The sequence below is a fragment of the Hylaeus anthracinus genome, unplaced genomic scaffold (assembly GCF_026225885.1).
Source record: "Hylaeus anthracinus isolate JK02 unplaced genomic scaffold, UHH_iyHylAnth1.0_haploid 11994, whole genome shotgun sequence".
Classification (NCBI taxonomy): domain Eukaryota; kingdom Metazoa; phylum Arthropoda; class Insecta; order Hymenoptera; family Colletidae; genus Hylaeus; species Hylaeus anthracinus.
Genome location: NW_026534341.1, coordinates 5,515,133 through 5,527,464, shown reverse-complemented (window position 1 = coordinate 5,527,464; position 12,332 = coordinate 5,515,133). Strand labels below are relative to the sequence as shown.

The window sequence follows — 12,332 nt, the reverse complement described above, 5'->3', positions numbered from 1 at the left end:
GATTTATTCGAAACCTAGGGTTTTGCCCATCTCTATGTTAAACTAACGCTATAGACCAATCGATAGAGAATTAAAACAGCGTTTTTGTGACAAAAATAGTAACGGCAAACCGATTGTGCAATTACATAAAAGGGGATGCGTAGATTAATAGGCGCTCTGAAAAATTCAAAATCCCCGCATTTTGCACACATAAAGAACATATCTATCGCTACTTGTTCCCAAAAGCGCTTCAGTTTAAACAATGGCGGAGATACAAATTTCTGGAAAAACGCCGAATTTTCCGGTTTTCCAGATTTTTCTCCGTTTCTCATTATCCGATCGAGACGTTCGTGGTCTCATTCTGTAGATATTTTCATCGCCTACATTTTATCTCATTGGAGCATCGATATTGCTGCATTACTTTAAAATTTATAAGCTAAAAACGACAAAAATCTCGATTTTTTAGCATTAAATTGTAAATAACAAGAAAACGGAACAGAGTTGGAAGTGAAAAACATATACCTATTGATCTACGCATCCCATTTTATGTAACCGCACAATCGGCTTGCTGTTACTATTTCTGTCACACAAAAATGCTCTATTGATTGGCCTAATGTTAAACTAACGCTACGTGTAACAAATTCACGACTCTATGAGTATAAATTCTGAGAAATTAGTCGACTGTTATCTCGTGTCAATTTTTAAATAACATCAAAAATCTGTTACATTTACAGCCTTTCTTTATTTTACCACTAAACGTTCGTCGCGATCAAGCTTACGCTCAATTCCGTAAAATAACGCGATACATTTAATCGATGGATGTTTCTATGCAAGAATAGAAAACATCGTGCAGGTTCCATTGTTTTCCGTATGTACGAAGTATTTTCTCGGAGTATTTTCTCGGAGTATTCCTGATATTAATGGATTTGTTGGTTATCGCCAGTGCTCTAGCGAAACGGCTCCTGGCCAAATTGAGAAGGAGTATATCAATCCGCGACGATAACGGCACCGCGTGATGGAAGAGGCGAGAAAAAGCGACGAGAGGAAGGGAAGAAAGCAGATGCACGATAATACCGACAACATCTCACGAACTGCCGACCCCAGCCTCTCAAAGTCCGTCAAGCTCCGACTGCCCCCCGGGGTCACTCTTCCATCTATAACGAACATTATTTACAACTTTGCAAACGAGCGAATCCGATTAGGTTTACGTCGTCCAGTTAGCACCAGTCGCAAACAACGCCACTTCCACACCTGTCACCAGCCCTCCAATTACAACAAATCCTATTTCGCGAACTCGATTTTCAAGGACTCCAAGTCGATATATTGGGTTGTCCAGAAAATTCGTGGCAATTTTGAAGAAACATTCAAAGACACGTTTGAATTTCGATATATGTATATTTATTGAATTATATATGTACCATTTTATCCCACAATTTTTCCACCTTTTAAGAGGATATCCACACGTTATTTGTTTTCAATGATTCCGATATATTCGGACCTGTACCGCCTACTAAAAATCGTCATGGACTTTCCATACGACCCAATATATATACATGTCGAATTGAGTAACCTCCTCCTTTTCGAAGTCGGTTAAAAATACATAAAAATGTTGTTTTTTTTTTTTTTTTAACTGGTCCGGGTCAAATCTGATCAGATGGTATACGTATCGAGGTGTGCATGATCGCGTATTTAAATTTTAAGTTTCTGCATCGGGTACCTCTACGCGTTAAAAATTCTCGGCGCGTAGACTATTTTTGGACGAGCCAAGGCAGTTGGAAACGGAACGATTACAAATTGGCTGACTTGTCAAGAAATAAATGTTTTGATACGTTCATGATACATGCTTTAAGCAGAAATTTTTTTTTTTGAACCCTATACAGGAAGAAATCTGTGATCGTAGTTCAATCGGTCGCATCTTCTTCTCGTATCGTGTTTTCGCTTGGAATTTCTCCACTTACGGTACACGTGCGTCCAGGATCAATTCTTCGACTTGAAAACGAAGCAAACGAAGACTACCCTCTGAAAGCTGAAGAAATACAGGAAAATTTGGTCCCAAAGGAAGCAAATAATAGGAACACAATTAAGTTAAAAAACGTTTTATTGACTCGCTAACTTCGCGACGTCTGCTACGCATATTTACACGAACCACATCGTTCAACTCCTTATAAGATATGGAAATACTATAAATACAGATATTCTGCGAGGACGCATTCGCGAGAATCCGGAGAGCGACACCTCCGACGCCTCTCTGGGCGTCCGTGGAATGTGCTTAACCTACGTAATCTACAGTCACGTTATTTACAAACTTACCGTAAACTTATGCTGAACGAAAACTGGCTGCGAGCGAAATTAAATATAAAATATACAATGTTAAAACGTTTTCGGGGGAAGCGCGCGTTTATTCGTTACTTATCCGACGGGAAAACAATGAGAAACAAAATACAGGAAGAAATCTCGCGAATTGAACGACCACGGCGCATAGTATTTATTATTGAACAAGCGCCTAACTAATATTTACAAGCGACGACACTTTTACTCGCGAGTTTTACTCTCGAATAGCAAGCAAGATTTCGTTCGAGCGATAAACGACGTTGATAACGACGTTGTATAATTTGCGCAACGTTCGATTAAAAGTTTCAAGGGAAAGTTATTTTAGAAACATCTATTTTAAATAATTTATCGTTAACGTTTATAGGAAGATGCGTTACGCAACGATTAGATAGACCTCGTACACTCCTAGCGCTTTTGCTTCGGTAATCGATACTTGAAACTTTCTACTAAACCTCTATAAATATAAATTCATGGCTGAATTTAAATCGAGCAAATAAATAATCGCGTGTCGCATTTCCCCCGTCGTTCGAGTCCTGTCGAATCTACATCTCCGCCGCCAATAATAAAACGTTAGGAGACGTCCTCTCCCTCGCCATCGCGGCGTTTCGCCGCTGATAGAGACAACACGCGTTAAAAATTAATCGCGGCTCGCGAAAGAGACGCGTACCACGTCTCGATTGCACGTGATTCGAGCGTGTCGATTTTCCGTTTCGCCGTTGAATCCTGCTACGCGGTTTAGCGATTTCAGAAGTACCCACCACACATGTGCGTTTCTCGTCGATAGGGAGACGAACTTGACCTTTGAATCGCTCCCTCGCGCGGATTCCTCCTCCTACGTCCTCGCGGGACGTTTTTCTCCATCTGGTCGAACGTGTCTCCGAATACTGCCACGAAGACGACTCGAACGTTCGCTCTTTAACACGTTAACCCCCACGTCGACCACATATGACCTACAGGACTTCGCGCAGTTAACCCTTTGCGCTCGAGACATTTTTCGACAGAATTTCTGTAAAACTGAAAACTATTTCAATGAATCACTCTTAAATTACATACGTCGCCCTAGAAGCGGCATTCGAGCGCGACGGGTTAACTTTTAGTAGTAATTTTTTTAGTCCTTCCAACCTTTAGTCCTTCCTTATCAAATCAGTGATGGGCAAAATCGTAATCGTAAATACTAATACGATTTTAATCGAATGTCTTCGAGTTGTGATTACGATTACGATTGTGACCGCATCTTACCGAGTTGCGATTACGAATACGACCGTATTCTTAAAGGTTTACAGCCATGGAAATTCTTTACCTCAAAACCGACTTCAGATTCGTGTTCCTCGCCCCCAAAAAAAAACTTAGAAAACCATACATTCGTCGAAATAAAAAATGAAAGATTTTCAATTAAAATTCGTGCCCATAGAGCAGAGCCTAGATAGGGTTAACTTTGCTAAAAAAATTTATTTTGACGAAAGCATGGTTTTCTAAGTTTTTTAATGCGAGGAACACGAATCTGATGTCGGTTTTGAGGTAGAGCATTTCTGTGACTGCAAACATTTGAAAATACGGTCGTAGTAACAGAAAAATTTGCGATATAATTATATAATTGCGAAATATTCGTAATCACAACTCGTAAACATTCGATTACAATCGTATTCGTATTTGCGATTACGAATTTGCCCAACACTGTACCAAACCCAGTACGCCCTTACTCGAGTACTATAAATCGTACTGTATCAAATAAAGTCCCAAAACTCCTCTCGTACGTCCACCGTAACCATAGTCCACAGACTTTGTAACTTCGAATCAGAGTTAACGAGGAGAAGTCGAGAATTGATTATTGCACTACCGCCAAGGGTGGATTGTGCTGAGCAGGCTGGGCCCTGATCATGCCCGCCAGGCGCCTGAAGGGTAGCTGAAGATGATAGTAAGCGCAGTAGGGCAACGGGTCCCAATAGGTGAACAGAGCCTCCCGTTTATCGAGCACCGTGCCCAGGAGATGAGGCTCCGTCTCTGTCTGCCGTTTCACCAGATTGGCCATCACGTCCGGCAGCGTGTGTCTTTCGGTGGTCGACAGGATCCCGGAGTTTTGTCTGGAGAAGTGTCTGCACGGTTTCCACACCAGCCGAGGGTGAATGCCCGTGTGGCATATGTAAGGGAGGCTGACGCCCACGCGGCACCCGATAGGCACCAGCTCGCCCTCCGAAACGGCCAGCCTAAAACTAAGATGGCCGTTGATCCTCGAGCCGAAGGTGCGGCTGAAGAACCTCTCCAGCCATCGGGCCACTTCGGGTCGTTCCTCTGGAATCAACCCTCGCTCCTCGTCCACGAGGCAGGTGACGTTCGCCACGATCCTCGACTCCTTCACCGTGGTGCAGGTAACGTAATGTTTACCGTTCGGATCCCGTATCACGGCCCACGGCTTACTCTCGCTGATCTCGTGCTGCTGGTTCAGGAACTCCCTGGCGGTGGGGGGCAGGACCACCTCGGTCCTGTCCCTCATCCCAGCTGGCCCAGCGGGCAGCATCAGGTATCTGCCGGGTCCGCTCAACGCGTTCTGCTCGTAGAGTCTCGCGACGTCCTGGGCCGAGCGGAGCACTGTGTGACTCGGGGTAGCTAGACCCAAAGCGCGACATCTTCTCAGCAACTCCATGGTGTCGTCCAGAGCTGCCACCTCACTGGCACCCGGCACGAAACACTGACAACCCATTACCTCTAGGTAAGTCTTCGCCAACGCGTCGTAGTAGGCCGTGTTGGTCGCGCTTACGGGAATGTAGTAGGCAGCCTTCTCCTTCTGGACGATGTCGCGCAACGCCGTGATGTACTCGATCACGTTCCCAGGGCCCGGTTTCGGTATCGTGTAGAACTTGGAGCACGCCGTGGAGAACTTGGCCAGCCCGAACAGACCCTCCAGCTCGCAGATCACCACCCTGGCGCCCGCCTTGTAGAAGTTCCTGGCCAGGTGGACCGCTTGCACGGTGCTACCACCGCTGATCAACACGCACCGTTTGTTTCGAGCCCTCTCCGAGGCCGGGGTGTGGAGAACGGTGATGAACCACTTGAGGGCGGTCAGGGGTAGCTGGAATATCACCCAGATCATGTACACCCAGACGGAAGCCCATAGAGCTGGCGCCCATATCGCGTAACTGATCACGCTGACGACACCCTGCACGATCCCGAACAGGAACCCGATGTACGCGGTCAGTATCCTCACCAGCAACGAGTCGTTTCGATTGTGATTCTGTCCCTGTGTCGATCCCGTCTGGCCCGGAGCTTGGCAGCTCGTCGGCGACCTTTGATGTTGGTGCCGATGACGACGACGAGGCGAGAATATCACCGTTGGCGCGTCCGAGCTGTTCGACGACGGGGAACCATCCAGAGGATTCGAAGCGTTCGAGATGTTGGACATCGAGCGTTTCAGAGTCGAGATTGGCGAAACAAGCGGCGGAGACGTCGAGAGAGGCGTGCTAGGGCCCAACGGCGACACGCTGCTGCTCCTAGAGATAGGAGGGCTCGAGGACCACCGCCTGGAGATGTTCTCGCTGGTGCAGGCTGGCATTGTCGCGGTTAATTCGCTATTCCCACCGGTTCGACGAGATTACGACCCTGAAGTCTTTGGGAGTCACGAGCAATCCAATAGTCACGATTCCCTCGTCGGCCGTGGACTCATTGCTTGGTCTCAGGCATGGCTGGCGATGGATACGGGTCGCCTGATTATCGCAACTCGAGACAAAGGTGGCACAAGAGAGGCTGGTTCGCTCCTAAGTGAAGTTTTCCTTTTTTAGATTTCGGATGACGATCAACTGGTTGACATCCAAGCGAAGTTTACTCGAGACACTTCAAGTACGAGAGGCTAGACGACTCCTGAGCGTCGGTTCGCTCCTTGGTATACGTGTAGATGGTGTTCGGATGATGAATAGTTGATTTATAAGTAAAGGAAGTGATGATCAACTGGTTCAATTCTAATTGAAGTATACTCAAAGCACCCGGGGTTGGTTGACTACTAGGTATACGTGTAGATGACGAGCAGCTGGTTGGCTTTTAAGCAGAGTATACGTTTAATCTTTTAGATAATCACCAACTGGTTCACTTCCAACTGAAGTATACTCAAGGCACTCGGTGTTGGTTGACTATTAAGTATACGTGTTAATGACGAGCAGCTGGTTGGCTTTTAAGCAGAGACCACTCAAGGCACTCGCAACTGGATGACTCAAGTGAAGTTCAAGAGGCTGATTGGCTCCTACGTAAAGTATACGCAGGTGACGGTGTTCAGATGACGAGCAGCTGGTTGGTTTGTAAGTAAAGTATGCGTTTAAACTTGCAGATAATAACCAACTGGTTGATTTTCAACTGAAGTATACTCGAGACACTCGAAGTACAAGCGGCTAATTGGCTCCTCGGCGAAGTATACTCAAGGCACTCGCGACTGGATGACTCCTAACCGAAGTATACTAACGTTTAAACTTTCAACCAACGACCACGCGGTTGAGTTTCAACTGAAGTATAATCGAGACACTCGAAGTACAAGAGCCAGGACGACTTCTGAGCAAAGTATGCTCGAAGCACTCGCGGCTGGATAACTTGGAAGTGGATAACTTTGAAGTAACTTGGTGCAGACACTTGGAGGATGAGCGACTGGCCGATGTTTGAAACGAAGTATGCACGAGGCACTCGCGTCGGAACGCTCGCAGTCGTTCCTTCGACTTGCTCGCGATTCGCTAGACGAATTCGCCGGTATGCACACACAGCTTTAACTGAGGCCGGTCCTCGTGCCTCTTGGTCTCTTATGCGCTCTGCATCTCGAACGCACTATGAACCTATGGTTCTTATCTAATCGTCCAGCCTCAGACACCGCGGCTCGAAAGAAAGAATGAATCGAGTCCTCGCTCCCATCCGCGTCTCGGCGCGTATTTTTCTCCTCTCGTTGGGAAAATACTGTCTGCGATCGGATTAGGGGTTACGATACCTTCGCATGCGACAATACGCAAGTTATCTTGGATATATTTCCTTTTCTTTTTCTTTTTCTTTTTTTTTTTTTTTTTTTTTATTGGGGAAAATGCGTAAATGAAAAGTGAAATGAAGTGGGGATTATTTGGATATTTACTGTATTGATTTCGAGGTAAAATATAATACAGGGTGTCCCAAAAGTCGGGGAGGAGCCGGAAATGGGGGGTAGCTGAGACGATTCTGAACAACAATTTCCTTTGCAAAAATGTCGGATGAGGCTTCGTTAAGGAGATATTAAGCGAAAACCTCGACCAATCAGAGCGCGCGTAGACCGTTGGAGCGGCCGCGGTAGCGAAGGCTACGCGCTGGCGGCCGCGCTTGTACGCGAACAAGTGACTCGACGTGCATCGAAGGACATTGACGCTGCCGCCTAGCGCGTAGCCTTCGCTACCGCTGCCGCCTAGCGCGTAGCCTTCGCTACCGCGGCCGCTCCAACGTTCTACGCGCGCTCTGATTGGTCGGGGTTTTCTCTTAATATCTCCTTAACGAAGCCCCATCCGACATTTTTGCAAAGGAAATTGTTGTTCAGAATCGTCTCAGCTACCCCCCATTTCCGGCTCCTCCCCGACTTTTGGGACACCCTGTATAAGTCACATACATATTACATATATTACATATATATAGGTAAAACGCAAATGAAAATAAAATAGTGTCTGGAAAATTCGGTGAAGTAACAAATGTATATTTTAACTCTGTGATCTGTTATGATTAGACTGCGGATCTTTACGCAAAATAAAATCTTCGCAAACGTGCCTATAGAAATTGAACCTAAATAGGAATTTATTTTATTCCGGAAATATTATAACATGAATTTCACTTTCATTTTTTTTTATATTCTCGCATATTATGTGCATTTTGCACATTCAAATTTCTTATAAATGCATAAAGATCCGCAGTCTAGTTATGATATTGTACTTATAATCTTCTATTTACCATTTATTAATGCTTATTTTAAAACATTTCGCTGGGAAAATAATTCTGTGCGATTTTCTTCCTTATTTTATTTATTTTATTATTATATAAAATAACGAGAGGCAAAAATACTTGCATTCAATCCAAAACAATAAAAATCTATTATGGTAACTGAAAGAAATTCTAACCTACATCTATCTATCTAGATCAAGGAATTGCACAGAAGCCGAAGCAACCTTAACAAAAGCATTACCAAGCATTACTACTAAGAAAAACAATTCCTCTGTCCACCCCAATAAAACTTCCACTCCAATCACATTAAACAATATCAAAAAATCCAACATAACACTTCGTATCAAACAGTATGAACTAATTTTAAACTATAGACCTTTAAACCTGCGATCAACGACATTGGCGAGAAAACGCCCAAGTTTGTAGTCGAATACTTCTGACTCATAGTATAAACAGTATAATAGTTCAAACATAATCGAACAATACGTAGTTTATTGTTTCTAAACCTTGATTACAATAAATTTATGAAACCATGGCTTGTATTTGATTTTCTTCCGTGTTACCCATGATCCCAACAAAGAATTTCCTTCCCTTTTTCTTTTCCTATCAATTCCATGCACTTAACAAATCCTTCATATCCCCTTTCTATGATATTTTAATTAATATCTAATATTATTAGGTACGTTATATTCCCTAATTCGTTTTTGTACATATATCCAAAAACATCCAAAAACGTGTTATTCGACGGTATCGCCATCTAGCGGTGGAAGCTCCGAACTAATTTTTCTAACCTACATAACAAGTAATCATAAATATTGCAAATATTTACGTATATACGTAGTTTAACGTGAAGTTAAACATAATATGCATTAATTTAGATCTGTAGCCGTCTATTTATAATACAAAAATGATTAAAAGTTCATTTTAATTTCATGCCGGTAATCAACTCTTAGTGGCGCCATCTAACAGCAAAACGTCCAACTTTGTCACAAAAATGGTTCCCACCAATTCTGTAAGATGGCGCCACAACAAAATTTTTATCAATAATTATTTATTTCTTAATAAATGCATAATTAATAAGATTCATTAATTTATAACACTGCAATATATTAGTTAATATACTAAACAATCATTTTTATGTAATATATATAGTTTTTTAAGAGGAATCATTTTTGAATGACGTCATCTACTGTAAGAAGGAACTATTTTCCCTACAAGTTTACGCTTTACCCTGTTAGATGGCGCCACTAATAATTGGATACCGGCATGAAATTAAAATTAATTTTACATCATAAATAGAAGGCTACAAATTTTAATTATTGCACTTTACGTTTAATACAATGTTAAATGATATAAATATGCCAGTAACTGCCAACTTTATGACAACTGCAATGTCGGTATTTACATTTTTGAGTGGCGCCATCTAGCATTGCAAGATAAAAACTGTTTCCCGACAAACTTGGGCATGTTGGCGGTATATGGCGCAACTAACTGCTGTTTACCGACATGAAATTAAAATGAATTTTTAACATGAATGCTCAACTTTTCTCTGCATTCAAATGTAATTTTAGATTATATTTATTATTATTCAACTTCTAAATGTTGATTTGTATACTAATAATTGTGTAATACCTATTTTTTAAATAACTAGAAATAAAGAGAAGTTTCCACCTCGCGCCGCTAGGTGTCGCATTCAAACATTCAATATAAAAACACATTACAACTGCATATTGAATTTGTATAGTGTATATTTACGAATAAATGTATGTATAACAATAGTACTTGTTAAAACATTCAAACTTTTTATTACATTTTGTAACTTTTTTTAATAAAATATAATTTGAAGGTTTACTTATATTACAATTAATTGTTTATCTCTTACATTCGTAACAGAAATTAAATTTATTCAAAAGATGTTTTACTGTTTATTTAAATTAAATTAAACATGAAATATTTTGTTTGTACTATTAATAATACCGCTTGTTATTGCACTTTCTTCTTCTCTTTAGGTTGCAAGCTATCTGAAATCTTTGGTAATATTTCTGTAAATATCACTGTTCCCACAAAGACTAGAAGTGTACCAACCCAATGGTACACGGTAAACGGATTTTGAAAGTATACTATAGAAAAAATTAAAGACACGAACTTTCGTAAGGTTATTACTAAAGTTACCGTGAGCGATGTGCATTCTGCTGTCAATGCATAGACAGAACTAATACAGACGTATCTAAAATTATTGTTAAGAATAAACCATATGTAGTGAATACAATTGTTTATATTAGATATCTAATTATTAATTATTAGTATTAGGTTTCTAAAAGGATACTGTGTGAGAATGTTTCCTATAAGGTATACAATTAATTTTGGCACATGTAAATTGATCAGAGACAGTTGCAATGGTTCTGATGCAAGTGCATATGAAAAATGTTCCCATATATTAGGAGCTAGCGTAAGAAAAAATGGCATTGGCAATAGATGCTGAAACAAATATCGAACAACATATACTACTGTAAAATGAATAAAATTCGAAATATAATACAGATAAAAGTGAAAATATACCGTATAGTATAGTGCCTCTCTTGGATTTTTCCCATACTTTTTGTGCAATACTTCTTGATAAATGCCCATTCTAGCAGAAACGAATAACGCAATTGTTAACAATGAAATACCCAATATCCACCAAAAGAAGTCATCCCACGGAGTAGTAGGTACTTGTTCTGCATTCTTAGCTCGCAAAGATTTGATTTCCTTGCCACTAACAATTGTACAAATAGCGATACCAAAGGTAATCATAAACACAGATAAAAACTTACTAAATGCATATTGTTTCTTTAAAATAACGATACCCATAATCATATTAGCTATCAAAGAACCCTAAAATAATTGTATACATATAAATGCAGATTTTATGATCAATCCAAAGATTTAAATATTACTGCATTCGATTTTTGGGTACTCACAGCTCTGAATATCATATGCAATGGCATAGGTATGTTAAAATCAAATGCATAATTGTTACAAACATTTGCAACAAAGAACATTGTTACCAATACAAAGTAGTCCTTTATTCCTATATGGGGCTTCGCAGTTCCACATTTTGAGGTAAATAAGAAACCTTCTATTGCTATAAATAGAAACTGTGCAAACGTTATAAGGTTCCCACTACCGGGATCTTCTCTGAAAAAAACAAGACCGTATTATTTGATCAGCAACAACAAATGTTACTACACCGAGTATTGGGTTCATGGCTTAGCTAAACAAAAATGGTATTGTCTTTGAATATGAGAATGACAATATATATAGAACTAGTGTTTACGATTATGTGACAGCTTTAATATAAATATTACGTATTTACTTGACAAGAAGCTCCAGGAAAACAACGTTGCTGCAACAGCCGAGGAAGACGCCCAAAATTGCAATAGTTGCACGCATTTTATATTAATTACCGAATATCATAAAAGTTAACCTAAAATTGACAAATGGCTCTGCACACTTTTTGGATAGTCGGATACGTATTTTAAATTGAAATCATATGGAGCACGTCGGTCAATTGCTACGAGTACTATGATAATTTCTACGAAACCAACAATACATGGTAATATGATGTATCATGTAAACGTCACATTCATATAATTCCTTCACTACATGCACACAGTAGAATAAGGACTGTACTGTTAACACGTGAACGAAACATTATTAGTTCTCTCTCTTTATTACGTTCTATAGAATATAGAACTTTACTGTCTAACGTAAGATATTCACTATCTTACGTGAGATAACCGTAGATAAATATTATGTAATTGTACGTGACACCGCAAATTTTATAAGCAGTTACATACGTTTTAAAATTAAAAATATGTAATAGTATACAACCTTTTATATTTTGGTTTTGACCTACATTGTTACATTATAATGAAATACAGTTTTACTGTACGTAAAAAAGTAGTTGATTAAATGATAACGTTTTAAATTCATATATTCAGAGATATAGTTATCGTTTCACATCTAATATAAATCATTGGCAAATGAGAAAGAAGGTTTTAATTTTTAAATCGTCAAGATGTAATAATAAAGAATATTAGATTATTAAATCAATTCTTTGT

At 40.4% G+C, this 12,332-nt stretch overlaps 2 protein-coding genes across 2 annotated transcripts; both read right to left on the bottom strand.

The window, feature by feature from the left end:
* Positions 1–3,958: 3,958 nt before the first annotated feature.
* On the bottom strand, positions 3,959–6,508 carry LOC128889141 (uncharacterized). The gene has a single exon (XM_054146535.1). The coding sequence runs from the start codon at positions 5,855–5,857 to the stop codon at positions 4,136–4,138; it is 1,722 nt and encodes a 573-aa protein (XP_054002510.1). The 5' UTR covers positions 5,858–6,508; the 3' UTR covers positions 3,959–4,135.
* A 3,500-nt stretch (positions 6,509–10,008) lies between these two features.
* On the bottom strand, positions 10,009–11,935 carry LOC128889142 (UDP-xylose and UDP-N-acetylglucosamine transporter). The gene is made up of 5 exons (XM_054146537.1): positions 11,585–11,935; positions 11,190–11,406; positions 10,789–11,103; positions 10,556–10,707; positions 10,009–10,456 (listed from the first exon to the last, which is right to left on the bottom strand). The coding sequence occupies exons 1-5, from the start codon at positions 11,659–11,661 to the stop codon at positions 10,213–10,215; spliced, it is 1,005 nt and encodes a 334-aa protein (XP_054002512.1). The 5' UTR covers positions 11,662–11,935; the 3' UTR covers positions 10,009–10,212.
* Positions 11,936–12,332: the final 397 nt, after the last annotated feature.